The 13,646-nt window shown below is 38.7% G+C and overlaps 1 protein-coding gene across 2 annotated transcripts in view; it reads left to right on the forward strand.

Annotated features, from left to right (window-relative positions):
• ZCCHC7 (zinc finger CCHC-type containing 7) overlaps positions 1 to 13,646 on the forward strand; it is a 119,506-nt gene that overhangs the window by 92,916 nt on the left and 12,944 nt on the right. For both annotated transcript variants that reach the window (XM_082336358.1, XM_082336359.1), the window contains one exon: positions 1,881 to 1,916. In XM_082336358.1, the coding sequence (XP_082192484.1) occupies positions 1,881 to 1,916 (36 nt within the window). The remainder of the gene's footprint in view (positions 1 to 1,880; positions 1,917 to 13,646) is intronic.

The following is a 13,646-nucleotide window of genomic DNA, read 5'->3' on the forward strand; positions in this document are numbered from 1 at the left end:
TATTATTATTAAATAGCTGCTATGTGAGTAAAGGTCATATCACAGAGTGGCATTTTGCCAGTATATGACAACTCATTGATTGCGATTTTTCAACCATATTAGTCAGGGGACACTGTGGTAATCGAAAACTATCCAGAACTAATGTATAAATAACTGCCTGCTACCCCTGTGCTAAACCAGCAAAAGTCTCATGTACAGTTGAAGCTTTTTACAGGTTTGAGAGAGAAGGCAAGGTCTTTGATACAACATTTTTGTACGCTCAACAGTGTTTATATATCACACTTCCAAATCCTGTGTAAGTTAGCAAAGGAGGAAAATCCTTTTGTTTGCATTTGAAGACAGCTCGAGTATGTTCAAACTGTCAAATGCTGTAGTCTGTTCCTCTGTTAGAAATGTGAGGTACTTCACACGTTTTCTTTATAGAAATATTAATATAAAACTCAAATATTTACATGCAGTATTTGAGTAAGAGGAGAAATGTTGAAACATTACACAGAACAGATTGTAGATTTTTCTCCAGAAAATTGTGTTGCTGACGGAATGAATAATAAATAATATAATTTCCATCACATCCGGGAAAAACATACTGTATATGCCATAGGGTGACTGTCAAAAACTTGGATTATTTTTTGAGAGATTCAGTTGCTAATACTGGTTGTTGGGTATTCGTTTTTTTTTTTTTTGATTAACATGCTCTGTCAGAATAAAAGAAGGCAAGAATTTAGGCATGAGCGAAAAATTTATTCGAAATCTAAAGAAATGTTAATAGTACTCATTTGCAAGTAGTCATGAGGCTTTAATGTTTGAAATTGGAGCTACAGCATGTTATGTAGAATCCACGGAATAGCTAATATTTCTTCTTAAAATACTGAAAATTGAGATTGGCAAGCCAAATTACTAATTGTTCAAACGATTAAGAAGCTATTTTAATAAAAGCGTAAATGTTCTAAACAAAAGTGAAAGACCTCCATCAGAGATACTGTGCACACTCTCTTAAACACTGAAATGGCTAACAGACAAAGTACCAGTATTTCTGTGTCTGTCTATGGCTTGGAGGTCATAGGAGAAGGCAGAAATATTCTAAATTTTGTAAAAATATTAAGAACCCTTGAGAAAGTAACCTTTGTCTCATTGATCATCAACACATTCTGATTTTGTTTAAAGAAGATCCACATTTTCCTCTTTCCTGTCTTCCATGTATTCCTCAGGTCTATTGTGTTATTGCTGTGATTCAAAAATATCTGTGTAAAATTTTTTACAATGGGCTGCACTTAGAAGTTTGTGTGCGAGTCTGGCAAGTTTTAAAAAAAGTATAAAAAAAAATCAAGCAAGCCATTGTAAAAATAGAAACATTAAAGCAATCTGTTATGCTTCTTGTTTACAACTCATCTGACATTAGGCTACTGAGGATTATTACATGTAACAATTATATTTTGATTAGGATAGAGATGTGTACAAAAATACTAAAATATTTCTATTTCTACTTGAAAGGAAGGTACCTTGTGATTTAATTTCCAAAACATTATGTAAATTTAAAATGTCAGAAAATGTAGAATTTAAATTCATTTCTGTTTGTTTTGCAGTATTAATACTTATTACAGTGAAGGGCATGTTACTCTCCCAAACTTCTAACCTTCAGAGAAGAAGGGGAGAGAGAAAACTGTTACTGGCTTTCTGACAATGGCAGGGAGTGTGTTAAACCAGTGTAAAATTCAATTAAACTGTCTAGCCAGGTTTTTGAAGCTGAAATGCAGACCCTTTCAGTTAAGCTTCTTATTTTCCTGTGACCGACACCGGTGGATACTGTGTTATGCCAAAACCAACAGGCTGTAAAGCACCTTGTTTCATGCTCCTAGCTGATCAATATTTTTATTTTCCAGGCTTGCCCAGAAATATGGAGGCAGTATCACCTAACAGTAAGTAGAAACACCTTTTTTGTTTTCTTCTACACCCAACCTATTTACTCTTCTGTGAACTGCTGACCATAAAATATAGACAAGCATCTTCTGCGAGAAGATAATAAACATCTGAAGAGTTTTTGAACTGGAGAATGAAATGAAACACTGTCACTGTTTTTTAAACATCTTTAGAACTTATGATTTTGTTTTAATACTGTAATCATTAAATGAGTGCCTTGCAGCACTCTCTCCTCTCAGTGACTACATTTACACGTATAAGGAGGGTTAAATTTTAAGTTGAGATGCATAGCAGAAGGAATAATCCCATCTCAGATATCCCAGATGCTGGTAATTAATCACTGTGTGTGACAAAGCTTTCTTTTTCAATGAGTAAAATAAATCTCAGCTAGAGTGGAGATGTTAATTTGAGCAAATACACTTTATAAACTTTTGCAGATAATTTCTAATTGGCAAGGATATAACTATAACTTCTTTTTTGGCCTGCATTAGTTGATCTTTAATCACTGAAACAAGAAAATAAAACTTTGCAAACTGTACCAGTGTATTACTTAAGGTTTTCCCTCATATGTAAAATAGAGATTAAAAAAAAACAAAATACGTATAAATTTGGCTAATATTGAAACCTGGAACAATATTTAACTGGTTAAGACAATATTCAATGGATTGCTATTACAAATCTTCAATATATTAATTTATAAAATTATTATACATAAAAACATCTTTCAGGATTAGGATTTTTGCTGTTCATCTGAATCTTTGCTGTCATGGCTATCCAGATCAACCTTGTGTGTATTTAGCTGTTACAGGTAATTAATCACTGCTGCCCGTTCAAAACAAAGTAGAAAAGTTTGTCCACTAGTTTTCTTTATGGTTCTTTGGTGTGGGCTTTTTCTTTTGAGCAATAAATGGGATGTGCTTTATAATTTGTTGCCTCCACCTCTTCATGGTAGTGGAATGCTCTTCTTTCTGTTTTTGCATCTAAATTCAATGAATAGGAGAAATCTGTGCTTAAAACCTCTTGCTTGTGTTTTCTGCATAATGATTTTAAAACAAATATCTGCTTTGGAAATCCTCCACCCTTTCAGAGCATTTACTTCTATTTTAAACAGAATTGGTATAGACTTTTAAAAAAAACATTATGAGCAAAAGGTGCGTTCACTGAGTATTTTTGTTCGCTTTTTTTAAATTGCATGAAGGAAAAAGGTAAATACTGTCTTTCATTATAATCCCTAAGGGTGCATGTAAAAATGATTTCTGAAATGTTTATGATATTTGGAATCTAATAATCAGATAGGTATATTAGGTGCAATAATATGTTGGGTTCTGTTTTTTACTGAGGTATGAGACTGAATTTAATTTTAGTCTTGCTTTCCATTGAAAATTCCTCAAAAGGTGTGTTGCAATCAACACTTAGAAAATATTTATTTTTGTAAAAAAGTATGGGGAAGTTTAAACCTGACCAAGTGGTTACTAGGGTAGAAATTGAGGTATCTGAGGTAGAAAATTTTGTCTGTGAATTTTGTAGAAAGTGATGGGAATTTACACTTTACTTAGTATAAAGCTAACAACATTTGTCAAAACAAGCTCTTGTTAGAAAACATAGTAGTTACAAATACGAGTGTGTTATTAAAAGTACCCATTTGGAAATTCTTAGTGCATTTTAGGGACATTTTGAAATGTGGTCAAATATGGGCATGCAAAGATAAATTGACATTGAGTCAGACCCTAGCTACTGATAAATAATATTTTGCTTTGCGGTGAGCTGCAAATCATCTGCAAATAATCCACATTTCTGGTGTGTGGGAAATGCTTTGCACATCTCCATTTTTTGCATGGCAAGACTCAAAGTTACATTAGTAGTGAGATTAAGCCTGGAATTTAAAAAATTGTGTGGTAAAAGACATGCTTGATATTTAAAATAAGTTGTACCTCAAAAAACTGCATTATCTGAATTGTTTAAATGTATGAGTCCCAGCTTTTATTATTCCATTTAAATATTCTCTTTTGCACCCAAAGCAGAACAGAAGTAAATAGAATCAACACTTCTGTTAGAATAATGTATATTATATATATTTATAGAGTTGTAACTAGAAAGTCGAGATCTTTTACTCTCATATCAGCATAGTAGTATTTCACTATAGAAATCAGTTTATAATTTTCCTAGTTTAGAATAAATATTCCTGTACAAACAGGATAACTGTTTAAAGAAAAATAATAGAAGTTTTAAAAAAAGTACTGTTGTGGTTGTTGCTGTGCTGCAGAGGCTGCCTGATTATTAGCAAACAGACTAAGGCTACAGTGAGTTTTTCCTGTGCTTTAGCCGTGGATACAACCGCTAGATTTAAATTGATTTTGGTAAATTGATCACAAGCGTCACACATGCAGGTACATATAAGCGCAAATAAAACAAGGCATTCAGGTTCATAATAAAAGACCATTTTTATAACGTTCCTTACAGACAGCCATTACAAAGTTTGTCTAAATGTTTTGCATTAGATAAAGTATTCTTAGTTAATTACTGTGAATGCTTGTGAAAAACCACACAGCCTTCCACCTTTCTCTTTTGTGAAGCTTTTGGTGATTTTATTCATTATCTGGCTCTTTCCTAAGAGATGGACTGCCATCTATTGACTTCTTGTAGCCCCTGCACAGAAACGTGGATTGACTAGAACAATGACTAAATAATAAATCCATTCTGCTGTTATGGATGGTGGTAGGTTTTTGTTTACATTAGCTGTGGTGACAAATTTTGGCACATTACAAATAATTTGTTGTATGGGCAGAAATGTCTTATTCCAACCAAAATAGACTGCCGGTGCAAGAAATCTTATGAGCAGTTGAAATGGCAAAAAGGATTATAAGCGGAATATTTTAATTTGCCTTTTGATAGAAAAAAGATTATCATATTGTATTCAATGAAGCTTAAATTTAAAGGCTCTATGATAATCAAAGCTTTATAACTGGATGAAGTTAGTTTCTTTAAACTTGTTCTTTCAAGTCTGTTAACTAAAATTATTCTGCAAAAAACCAATCAAAGTCAGCAGAACAATCCAATTCCCACTGTGGTTTAAAATAATATTTAATAACCTCTTTATGATGGTGATTTAAAACTTTTACAAATCATTTTCATTGTGCCTGCTCTCTATGTATTTCTCCTATATCAGAAAAGGGAAATTACGTTTGTCAAAACATATTTTGGGTTTTTCTTCATATAGGTATCTATTTGCAATAAATAGGTCAGGTTTGATACCCGCTTACATTTATCAAAGGGGTTATTATCAATTCAGATAATAACACAAGGACTTTGTTGGCAGATCCAGGATAAACAGTTTTGATCATAGCTTACTGCAGTGTAAATAATAATACGTGTAATTTTTTCACAGACAAGGCATTTGAAGGTCTTGTAAAGCTCTTTATTCTAGATTATTAGGAAGCTTAGCTTACAACTTTGTCTTTCTCAATGTCAGATGCTCCACAAACCCAGAGAAATAGGGTCTGTGCTCCAAAGGACATGCCATCACATCCCCTCTTCCCACATCTTAAGGATAGGGGGGTGCTCATCCTCAGAATGCTTGGCTCTTTTTCATTCCCTTTCTCTTGTCGTTTCGTATTTCAGCTGTAAAGGTAGAGGCATTTATTAAGTATTTTTTACTCAAGTTGAGGCGAGTTTATAGCCTTCTATTTACAAAAAAATAGTCAGTGGAAAAACTTCTGAGATTAAGGCACCCTACAAGTTTCATTCGTTTGGTACAGTTTTGCAGTTTATTCTTAAAAAAAATACAATAGCGTCCCTCTGAGTTTGATCTGCTACCCGATTGCCTAACTGCACGTCCAGTGGCAGCTCCCAGTTTAAGCAGGTCTGCGCACTGGAGGAGAACAATCCTGCTGCGCCCCAGGCTCGCAGGTTCGGCGTGGGGTCCGCGGCGGCGCGTTCTGCGGGGGACAGCCCTTCTACCTAGGTATGGGAACTGCCGTAAATGTTCACAGCTCAGGGCTTCGAGTGGGCAGCAGGATTGGAGCTGGCCTTTCGTGGGGGCACCGCGCCATGGAAGGAAGCTGTTTGCATTCCATACACAAACCAGCGGATGGGACCTTGGGTCCAGACCCGCTCCTGTGCCGTAGGTCGTCCTGTGGCTTTGCTGCTGGAGTGACCCGATGAAACCGAGGGTGGATATTGCGCTGCTGTGAGCAATCGCATTTCCACCCAACAGATGACATGACTGGAGAATAAAGAGGAGATTATTTTCAGCACATAGTGACCCATGTTTTGCTTCAGGCATGAAGCTGCGCTTCTTCCGTGTGAGTCCCTCTGAAGTATAACTCAAACCCCTTCTGTGGGCTGGTGCTCGTGGGGGTACCCAGAAGACATGCAAATGGCCATCTCAGTATTTCGGTATAAAATGAAATACCTGCTGGCTGCGTAGATCTCCCTGTGTATGCTGCAGTGCTTCATTGTTCAGAGGGCCTCGTGGTATACAAAAACGAACGTAGCCAGTCCGGCTGAGGAACAAGATGTGGATGCAATAATCAAATAGGAATTAGCGTTGCACATGTTAGTAATTTCTTCAGTAAATATCTACAGAGTAATGAAAATCCATCCCTAAAATGGGAAGAGCACAATTTTTTGTTTTTCTAATGTGTTTCTTGGTATAGATGCATATGTTAAAAAACAAATCCTGCTCAGATTAGGTGTTTTCTTTCTGTAGAGATTGCTCATTTTTAATAACCTCTTCCTCCCCCTGTACTGCTCTGGCCGTAAGGACTCCTTCCCCCAGCCCCTGCCTTCACCAGTCTCATTTATATTAAAGCTCCTAGGCCAAGATGGCCACCAACAGAGTTTTAGAACCATCAGAATTTTTAACTAGCAGAAGCTATCATTTAACATGCTTTTTGACAGTTTGTTAATCTTACTTTTAATCCACTTACATAAAAGAAGGTGAACCAGGAATTGGCTGTTTTGGCGTCTGTGCGTAAAAGACATGAAGGGACAATACATCTTTTGTGTTTAAATTTTGCGCTCGGATTTCTTTGTGTGCATTATTAAAATTCCTCATGGCCTGCCACTTTTTTTCTGAAATGAAAACGTAGGCAGTGTTGCTTTTAAAGTCAATTTGTATCCTTTAAAATGTGACTTCCAGAAAGAGAAAATTTAAAATACTACTCTGGCAAAAAATATTTAAGCTTGAGAGAGCGAGCATTTGGTTTCCAGAGGAGCTTTGTAGGTTTTGTGCGGTGAGGGAAAGGATGGGTTTGGAAGTATTTCCAGGAGGAGATTAAGCCTGACTTCCCCGTGCACAGGGATGGGGCTGCTGCAGTGGCTGTGAACATTGCTGCAGTGTCAGCTCCTCTGGTCTTTGCATTACGCAAGGCTGCGGACCACGAGATTGTCTCATTTGTGTTAAATATTTCAGCACTCGACCAGTTTCTCTCCAGATGTTTTAAGGTTATTTTTATTAACTCTAGTAAAAATACCACTTTGTTTATGCTATAGACAGTGTATTTGTTCATATTTTGGAATCACAGAGCGGGCCCCTGTGTATCAACACTTCAGTAGCCATTCAGCGGGATATTTCACAGGCAAGGCAACCCAAAATTCCCGGGGACATGAATTTAGGGTAAGGATGACTCTGCCTCCTGTGGATTGTGGGGAAACATGAACACCTGGAGCATGGTGGTATCCCCATGCTTGCCCTTGAGGGAAAGGTGCTTTTTTGGTGCTTGGGTTCGTGAAGATTTCATATGCTCTGAAAAGGCATGCTGGCCTCTTTAGCCAGGGGAAGAGGTAGGGCAGGTCTTGGACAACAATTGGCAGATATTTTGTTTTTAAATTATCTACTTGCATTGTTCAAGCCCAAACCCTACCGCTTTTGCAAGTGCCATTCTGTGACAGAGATACTTCTGAAACGTCCGTCTGCCCTGCACAGTTGTTCTGGTGAAAATAACTATGTTAGAGGTGGTTTGTATGCTGTCTAGAGGGTCTCTTGGATTTTATTTTACATTCTGTTTATTTTCCCCTGCTAATTATAATTTGTCTTTCATTATCATCCTCTTTCGCGTTTCAAATATTTTTGAGGCTATCAGAAACCTAAACCCAAAATTTGTTTCTAGTGCAAAGAAATTGTGTTTTACAAAAGACAGTATTCTTTCTGATAGTTTTTTTTACAGAAAACAGAATTTCAGATCCTGAAATAAATGTAAGTTTATGAGTACAAAGCATATGCTATAGCTTTCAGTAAGAAAGCATGCTAGACAGAGTTCTCTCCCAATTTTTCCTTTAAAACTGTATTTAAAATATTGAAGGAAAAAAGAAGTAGCTTCAATAACTTTATATAAATATGTAATATCTATAAAAAAATACTGTTTAGAGTTTGCCTTTTCATGAAAATGTTGTGTTTTAACTAATAACCCTGGCCAGTAATGCGAACTGAATAATTAGAGGGGTTTTGTGTGTCGGTCAAGTTGAAACAGAAAGTTCAAACTGGTTCTCTGTAAAATGCCAACATGCCTCTGCGCCCGCACTTTCTTTCCTGGGAAGGAGTGACGGTGTCTTGGTACCTCTTCGCTGCAGAGGACAGATCCCTAATTGATGCCCGTTTCTACACCCCAGGGTTGTGGTCATTCCCCAAGGTCAATGTCTGGCTCTTGCCAGGCTGGACCAGCAAGCTGCAGACTCCTGCACGGACCTGAGAGGCTGTTTTGGGTGGGCTGTGTAACCTTCCAGCAGCACAGTCATCAGCTGCCACTTACCTTAATCACGTAAACGTGGTAGGAAGTATGCCTGCTTTCTCTAACATTTATCTGTCTCATGCTCTTCCCCATCTCCCTCCCCAGAAAATAAAATAAAAGGTTCTTTAAAATGGAGGGTTACAGACTGATTATATCTTGACCAGAAATTGCATTTTGATGTATTTCTGGAAGCAGTCTGGGACTAGGGGGAAATAGAAAGCTTGGCTGACTGTACCAAGTAATTTCCATTTCCCTGATTTTGGGGTTCCAAATAACCTTCTCGAAGTGTTTGTCTTTGAGAAGTGGCATCTTTCAGAGAATCCCTGACTTCAATATGCACGTTACTGTTATTTAAGGAACTCTGTGTTATCTGCAAAAGCAATACCTTTTGGTCCTGCCTTTAAACGGGAAAAGGAGAAGAGCAGGGGATGGAAATTAAAAGGGGATGAAAATTAGTATATTTTAATATTTTGAATGTTTAAATCTGTGGTTAGCTAACCCTTGCATGCCCAGGAAGCTATTTGTGCGGTACGTGAAATTTTTCAAGTGCTGTGCCAGCAATCCTGGTGGTGAGATGTGCTCACAACTGGAGAAAAACTGGAGAGAGCTGCTCCCTCCCACGCAAACTTGTGGGCAGGAATTGCTCTGTTCTCGACATAGAAACTGCCATGTGCATTCCTCCTTTGCCCAACATACACCGAAACTGTTGTGATACGTATTTTTGTGATACACCAAAACTGTTGGATAAGTGGTTAATTAAACAGAAAACAGGATAATCATGGTAAGATTCATCACTAAAATGTCTCCCCCTCATATACATAACTGCACTTCTTTTAAGCGAAAGGATTAAGATGGTTTTTTTCTTTAACGCTTACAGATTTGGTAAAAATTTTCACTTCTCTTTCCTTTAGTTTGAAAAGGTGAACCTATACAATCGTTTAAATAATTTTTACTATTTCAAGTGTTAACCATCTAAATAAGGAAAATAGAATTTTCAAGCTATAATGCGATTTCCCATGCATTTTAAAAACAGGCTTTTATTTGAGGGAAAAAAAGTTAACTATTTCTGTGCCCATTTTCTGCAGTAAATTCCGTGTATGAATATTCGTATTAAAGTTGCTATATTCGTATTAAAGTTGCTATATTCCTGAAAATTACTCTGAACTTGATTTGAAGGTGGTTTTACTCAGTTTTGTTAGAAATTAGAGTTAGTTTCAAAATTCCATAGGAAACAAAAAATTATCTGTGATCTAGGAGACATTTCAAAACATATAAAAATTACACTTTCATGTAGGTAATGTAAAATGTATTTTGGTGCATTTTTTATTGCAAAGTGGAAAAAATGTAAAATGTCGGTCCAGAGTAAATCTCCACGAACTGTTTGCATGTGTATCCTAACTAGGAACGGCATTTTGCTTGTCAAAAGTCCACTCAGTAGCTGCTTGTAAATTATGTGCTTTAGTAGTACTGAAACTGTAGCATCTTATCATACTTTGCATATTAAAACGTCACAGGTATTTAGCAACAGCCGTCTATGGAGCTCTGCGCTGGCAGCAGCGTATGTGATCGTCCATGTCACTGCCAGAGCTGCTAGTTCATCTTGTCAATGATCCGTGTATTCGGAGCAGCCAGGAGCTCAAACCAGTTAGACGGTAACTTTCTCAAGTTATGCTTGATCATGTTAATAATCTACGGATTAGGATTCCCTAAAAGTATTCACTGCTTTAATTCTGAGAGGGTCTATCATGTCAATAATATTAATACATCTTGTTAGGTCCTGTCATGTGAATAGAAAAGTTACTATCCCCATGACAGAATTATCCTGATTTTGATTTCATATTTTGAAAAATCAAGCATAAAGGGAATTAAAAGGAATCAAAGGCCCATATAAAGTGGTGAGTAGTGTAGAGCCATATGCTCTAAGTAGGTACTATTTTACCACAGTACTGGAGAAATCTCAGAGCAGTGGGTGATTTGCATGGTATATCCATATATGCTGTAGTGCCCACGTATGGCAAAGGAAGAAGTCGTCCCTCAGAATTTTTGGCTTCAGGGGAGTGAAGTTAGGCCTTCAGCTTTAACTTATTTTGGATGTTAATTTTGGATTAAATTATCATTTGTCACACATACTCCAACGGCCGTCACACATACTCCAACGGCCGTAAGTATGACTCTGAAATGAGCATAAACAGCCACCCTCACACTGCATTGGCCCTGGCAGCACCTCGCATTGAAACAGGCCGTGACACTGCTGCCTTGGCTGGTCTTCTCACCTCTGCCAGAAGTTGATAACTTGCTGCTTCATTAGGTGTTCTGCTCTGCAGCCCAATCTGCATCTGGCCTGACGAGGCCCCTTTCACTGGTCCCTCCTCAGTGCCTCTGCAGCGCAGATGGTGCTGCAGCGATGCCGCCCTGCGTGGCACGGCACCGATGCCGTGTGTGGCACGGCACTGATGCCGCCCTGCGTGGCACGGCACCGATGCCGTGCGTGGCACGGCACTGATGCCGCCCTGCGTGGCACGGCACCGATGCCGTGCGTGGCACGGCACCGATGCCGCCCTGCGTGGCATGGCACCGATGCCCTGCGTGGCACGGCACTGATGCCGCCCTGCGTGGCATGGCACTGATGCCCTGCGTGGCACGGCACTGATGCTGTGTGTGGCACGGCACTGATGCCGCCCTGCGTGGCACGGCACTGATGCCGCCCTGCGTGGCATGGCACTGATGCCCTGCGTGGCACGGCACTGATGCCGCCCTGCGTGGCACGGCACTGATGCCGTGTGTGGCACGGCACTGATGCTGTGTGTGGCACGGCAGCGCTGCAGGCAGGGGCATGGCAGAGGCTTTGACTCGCCAGAGGTAGGAGGGGGGCAACACTTACAGAAAGAGGCACTATTTTTACAGTAGACCAGGTGGTATATTGGCAAGAAATGGATGGTCACTGCTTGCGTTCAAAGTTTCTCAGAGTCAGCATCGAGTCCAAAAGCTGCTTGTCTTTTTTTTTTCTTCTTTTTTCATTTTTCCCCCTCCCCTCAACTTCCAGTTTCTCTGCCTGTAGTAACTGCTCGTAGCTAGCAGGAAGTACTTTCATGTTGTTTCTTGACAATGCCGTTAATTCTGTTTCTAAGGTGCATTTGTAACTTCCTCCAGCACTTAAAAAAATGAGCGGTGAGGGCCTGTGGACGAGCATACACAAACACTGAAGGATTTCTGTGGACTGTGTGATAACCCTGACATATCTCCTGCTTTAAAATTAATTGGACTGGATTTGCACGTAATACACAGTTTCTGTTGGACTTATTTTGATGGCAGATGAGACCCTGGTTAAATCTGCTTTTCTCATGATGGTGTGAGGAGGGAAAGAGAGGGGAAAGAATAGCACTGAGATACTCAAAAGTTGGTTTGAAGAAAACAGTTTTGATCAATGGCATATTTATGTGATGTGAGAGGGGAGAAATCTGCAATCTTTTGATCCATTTTTAGATGCTGTAGACTATTCAGAAAGTCCCAAGTCATATTAAAGTAAAAACTTAATGGAATTGAGACTCATTTAAAAAAATAGATGTGCAAGAAGGACATGGAACAGCTGTTGTGTGTTAATGGTTGTATATAGGCTGTCAGACATTTCTTCAAGGACATATTCTGGATGAATGTCACTCGTTATAAAGCTAGGTAAAAATAATTGTATATATTACTGAATATATATGATGCTCTTAAATAGAGAATACATGAAAAAATTATGAGGAAATTGATAAACATTAACATGCACAGTTAACGTGTTGGTAATGTAAGGAAAATGTTTCTATAGAATTGTCCATCAGTAAAGGATGCTACAGATTGAAGCCTAGCTGCTAGGAAGTTTAAAGAAAAAAGCTTGAATTACTGTTTATTTAGAATGTACCCCAGCAAAAACTCACTTCTAACAAACTGATGCACCACTCTCTTGGCATCTCGTATCCTCCAGTAGCGCTGTATTTTTTATGTGTTTACTTCAATTTTAGCTGTGATCAGAAATCACCTCAAAGTAAATATCTATTAAGAATGCTCCCCCAAGAAAGTTATTTCAAATGTGGTACTTCCTCCTTTTGCATCTGATGGTGAAAGGTGATTAGTAGACGACATAAAGGTTAAAGAGAGAGAGAAAGAGAGAGAAAGGAAGCTGTAAATCATCCAGAATGACAGTAAAAATTAAAACCTTGGGGTTTGTTGGGCTCCCCAGTGTATTAGCTAATAAATATAACCATGCTTTCATTCTGTTCATCTTCTGATTTTACAGGCTTTGCAAATGTTTGTGTTCAGATTAATGTATAAATGTATGTGTAAGTATGCATACACTTAGTGCGGCGAGTGTGCGTGCGTATAGCGCCTGCCCGCGCGCGCTCTCTGTGTGCGTATGCCTGGGCACATATATAACAACGTTTGGCGAGTCTCCTAATAAACATTCAAATAAAATATACGTGTCCCCATGCACGAGTCTCCTCCTCCTCCTCCTTCCCTGCCTCTTCCCTGCGCGCCCACCTCCCCCACCCCACTTCAAAGCTTGTGGTCCTTTTTCCATCCTTGTACTAAAAGGTTTCTTTGTAAGCCAGGCCATTTGTCCATCATTGTTTGGGGTCCAAACAGTGGTAAAATACCCTGTCACCGATCCAGAGTGCTGTGAATGGCAGCTTCTCTCCGGACAATTGGCGGTGGTGCCGAGAAATATTCCTGAGAGGATTATTTAACCTTTCAATTTAGGGGGCACAAAGCCTGGCTGATTAATGAACTTTCTGATGGGCGCTGATAAGCGGATCTATTTCTTTATTTCCTCTAAAAGTGATTCCTTCTCCTGTCCCATATTACTATAATCTTAAACATAAAATGTGGCAAATAGATTAAAAAACAGCACTAAAGAGTTTATCTGGCTGGCAAACTGAAGGAGCTAAATTAAAATTGGTAATGAAAGCAGTGGCTGAGCCCTGTATATGGTTTTTAAATGCGCTGTGTATTTTGAAGAGACTT

This window comes from Platalea leucorodia, assembly GCF_965183815.1.
Source record: "Platalea leucorodia genome assembly, chromosome: Z".
NCBI lineage: Eukaryota > Metazoa > Chordata > Aves > Pelecaniformes > Threskiornithidae > Platalea > Platalea leucorodia.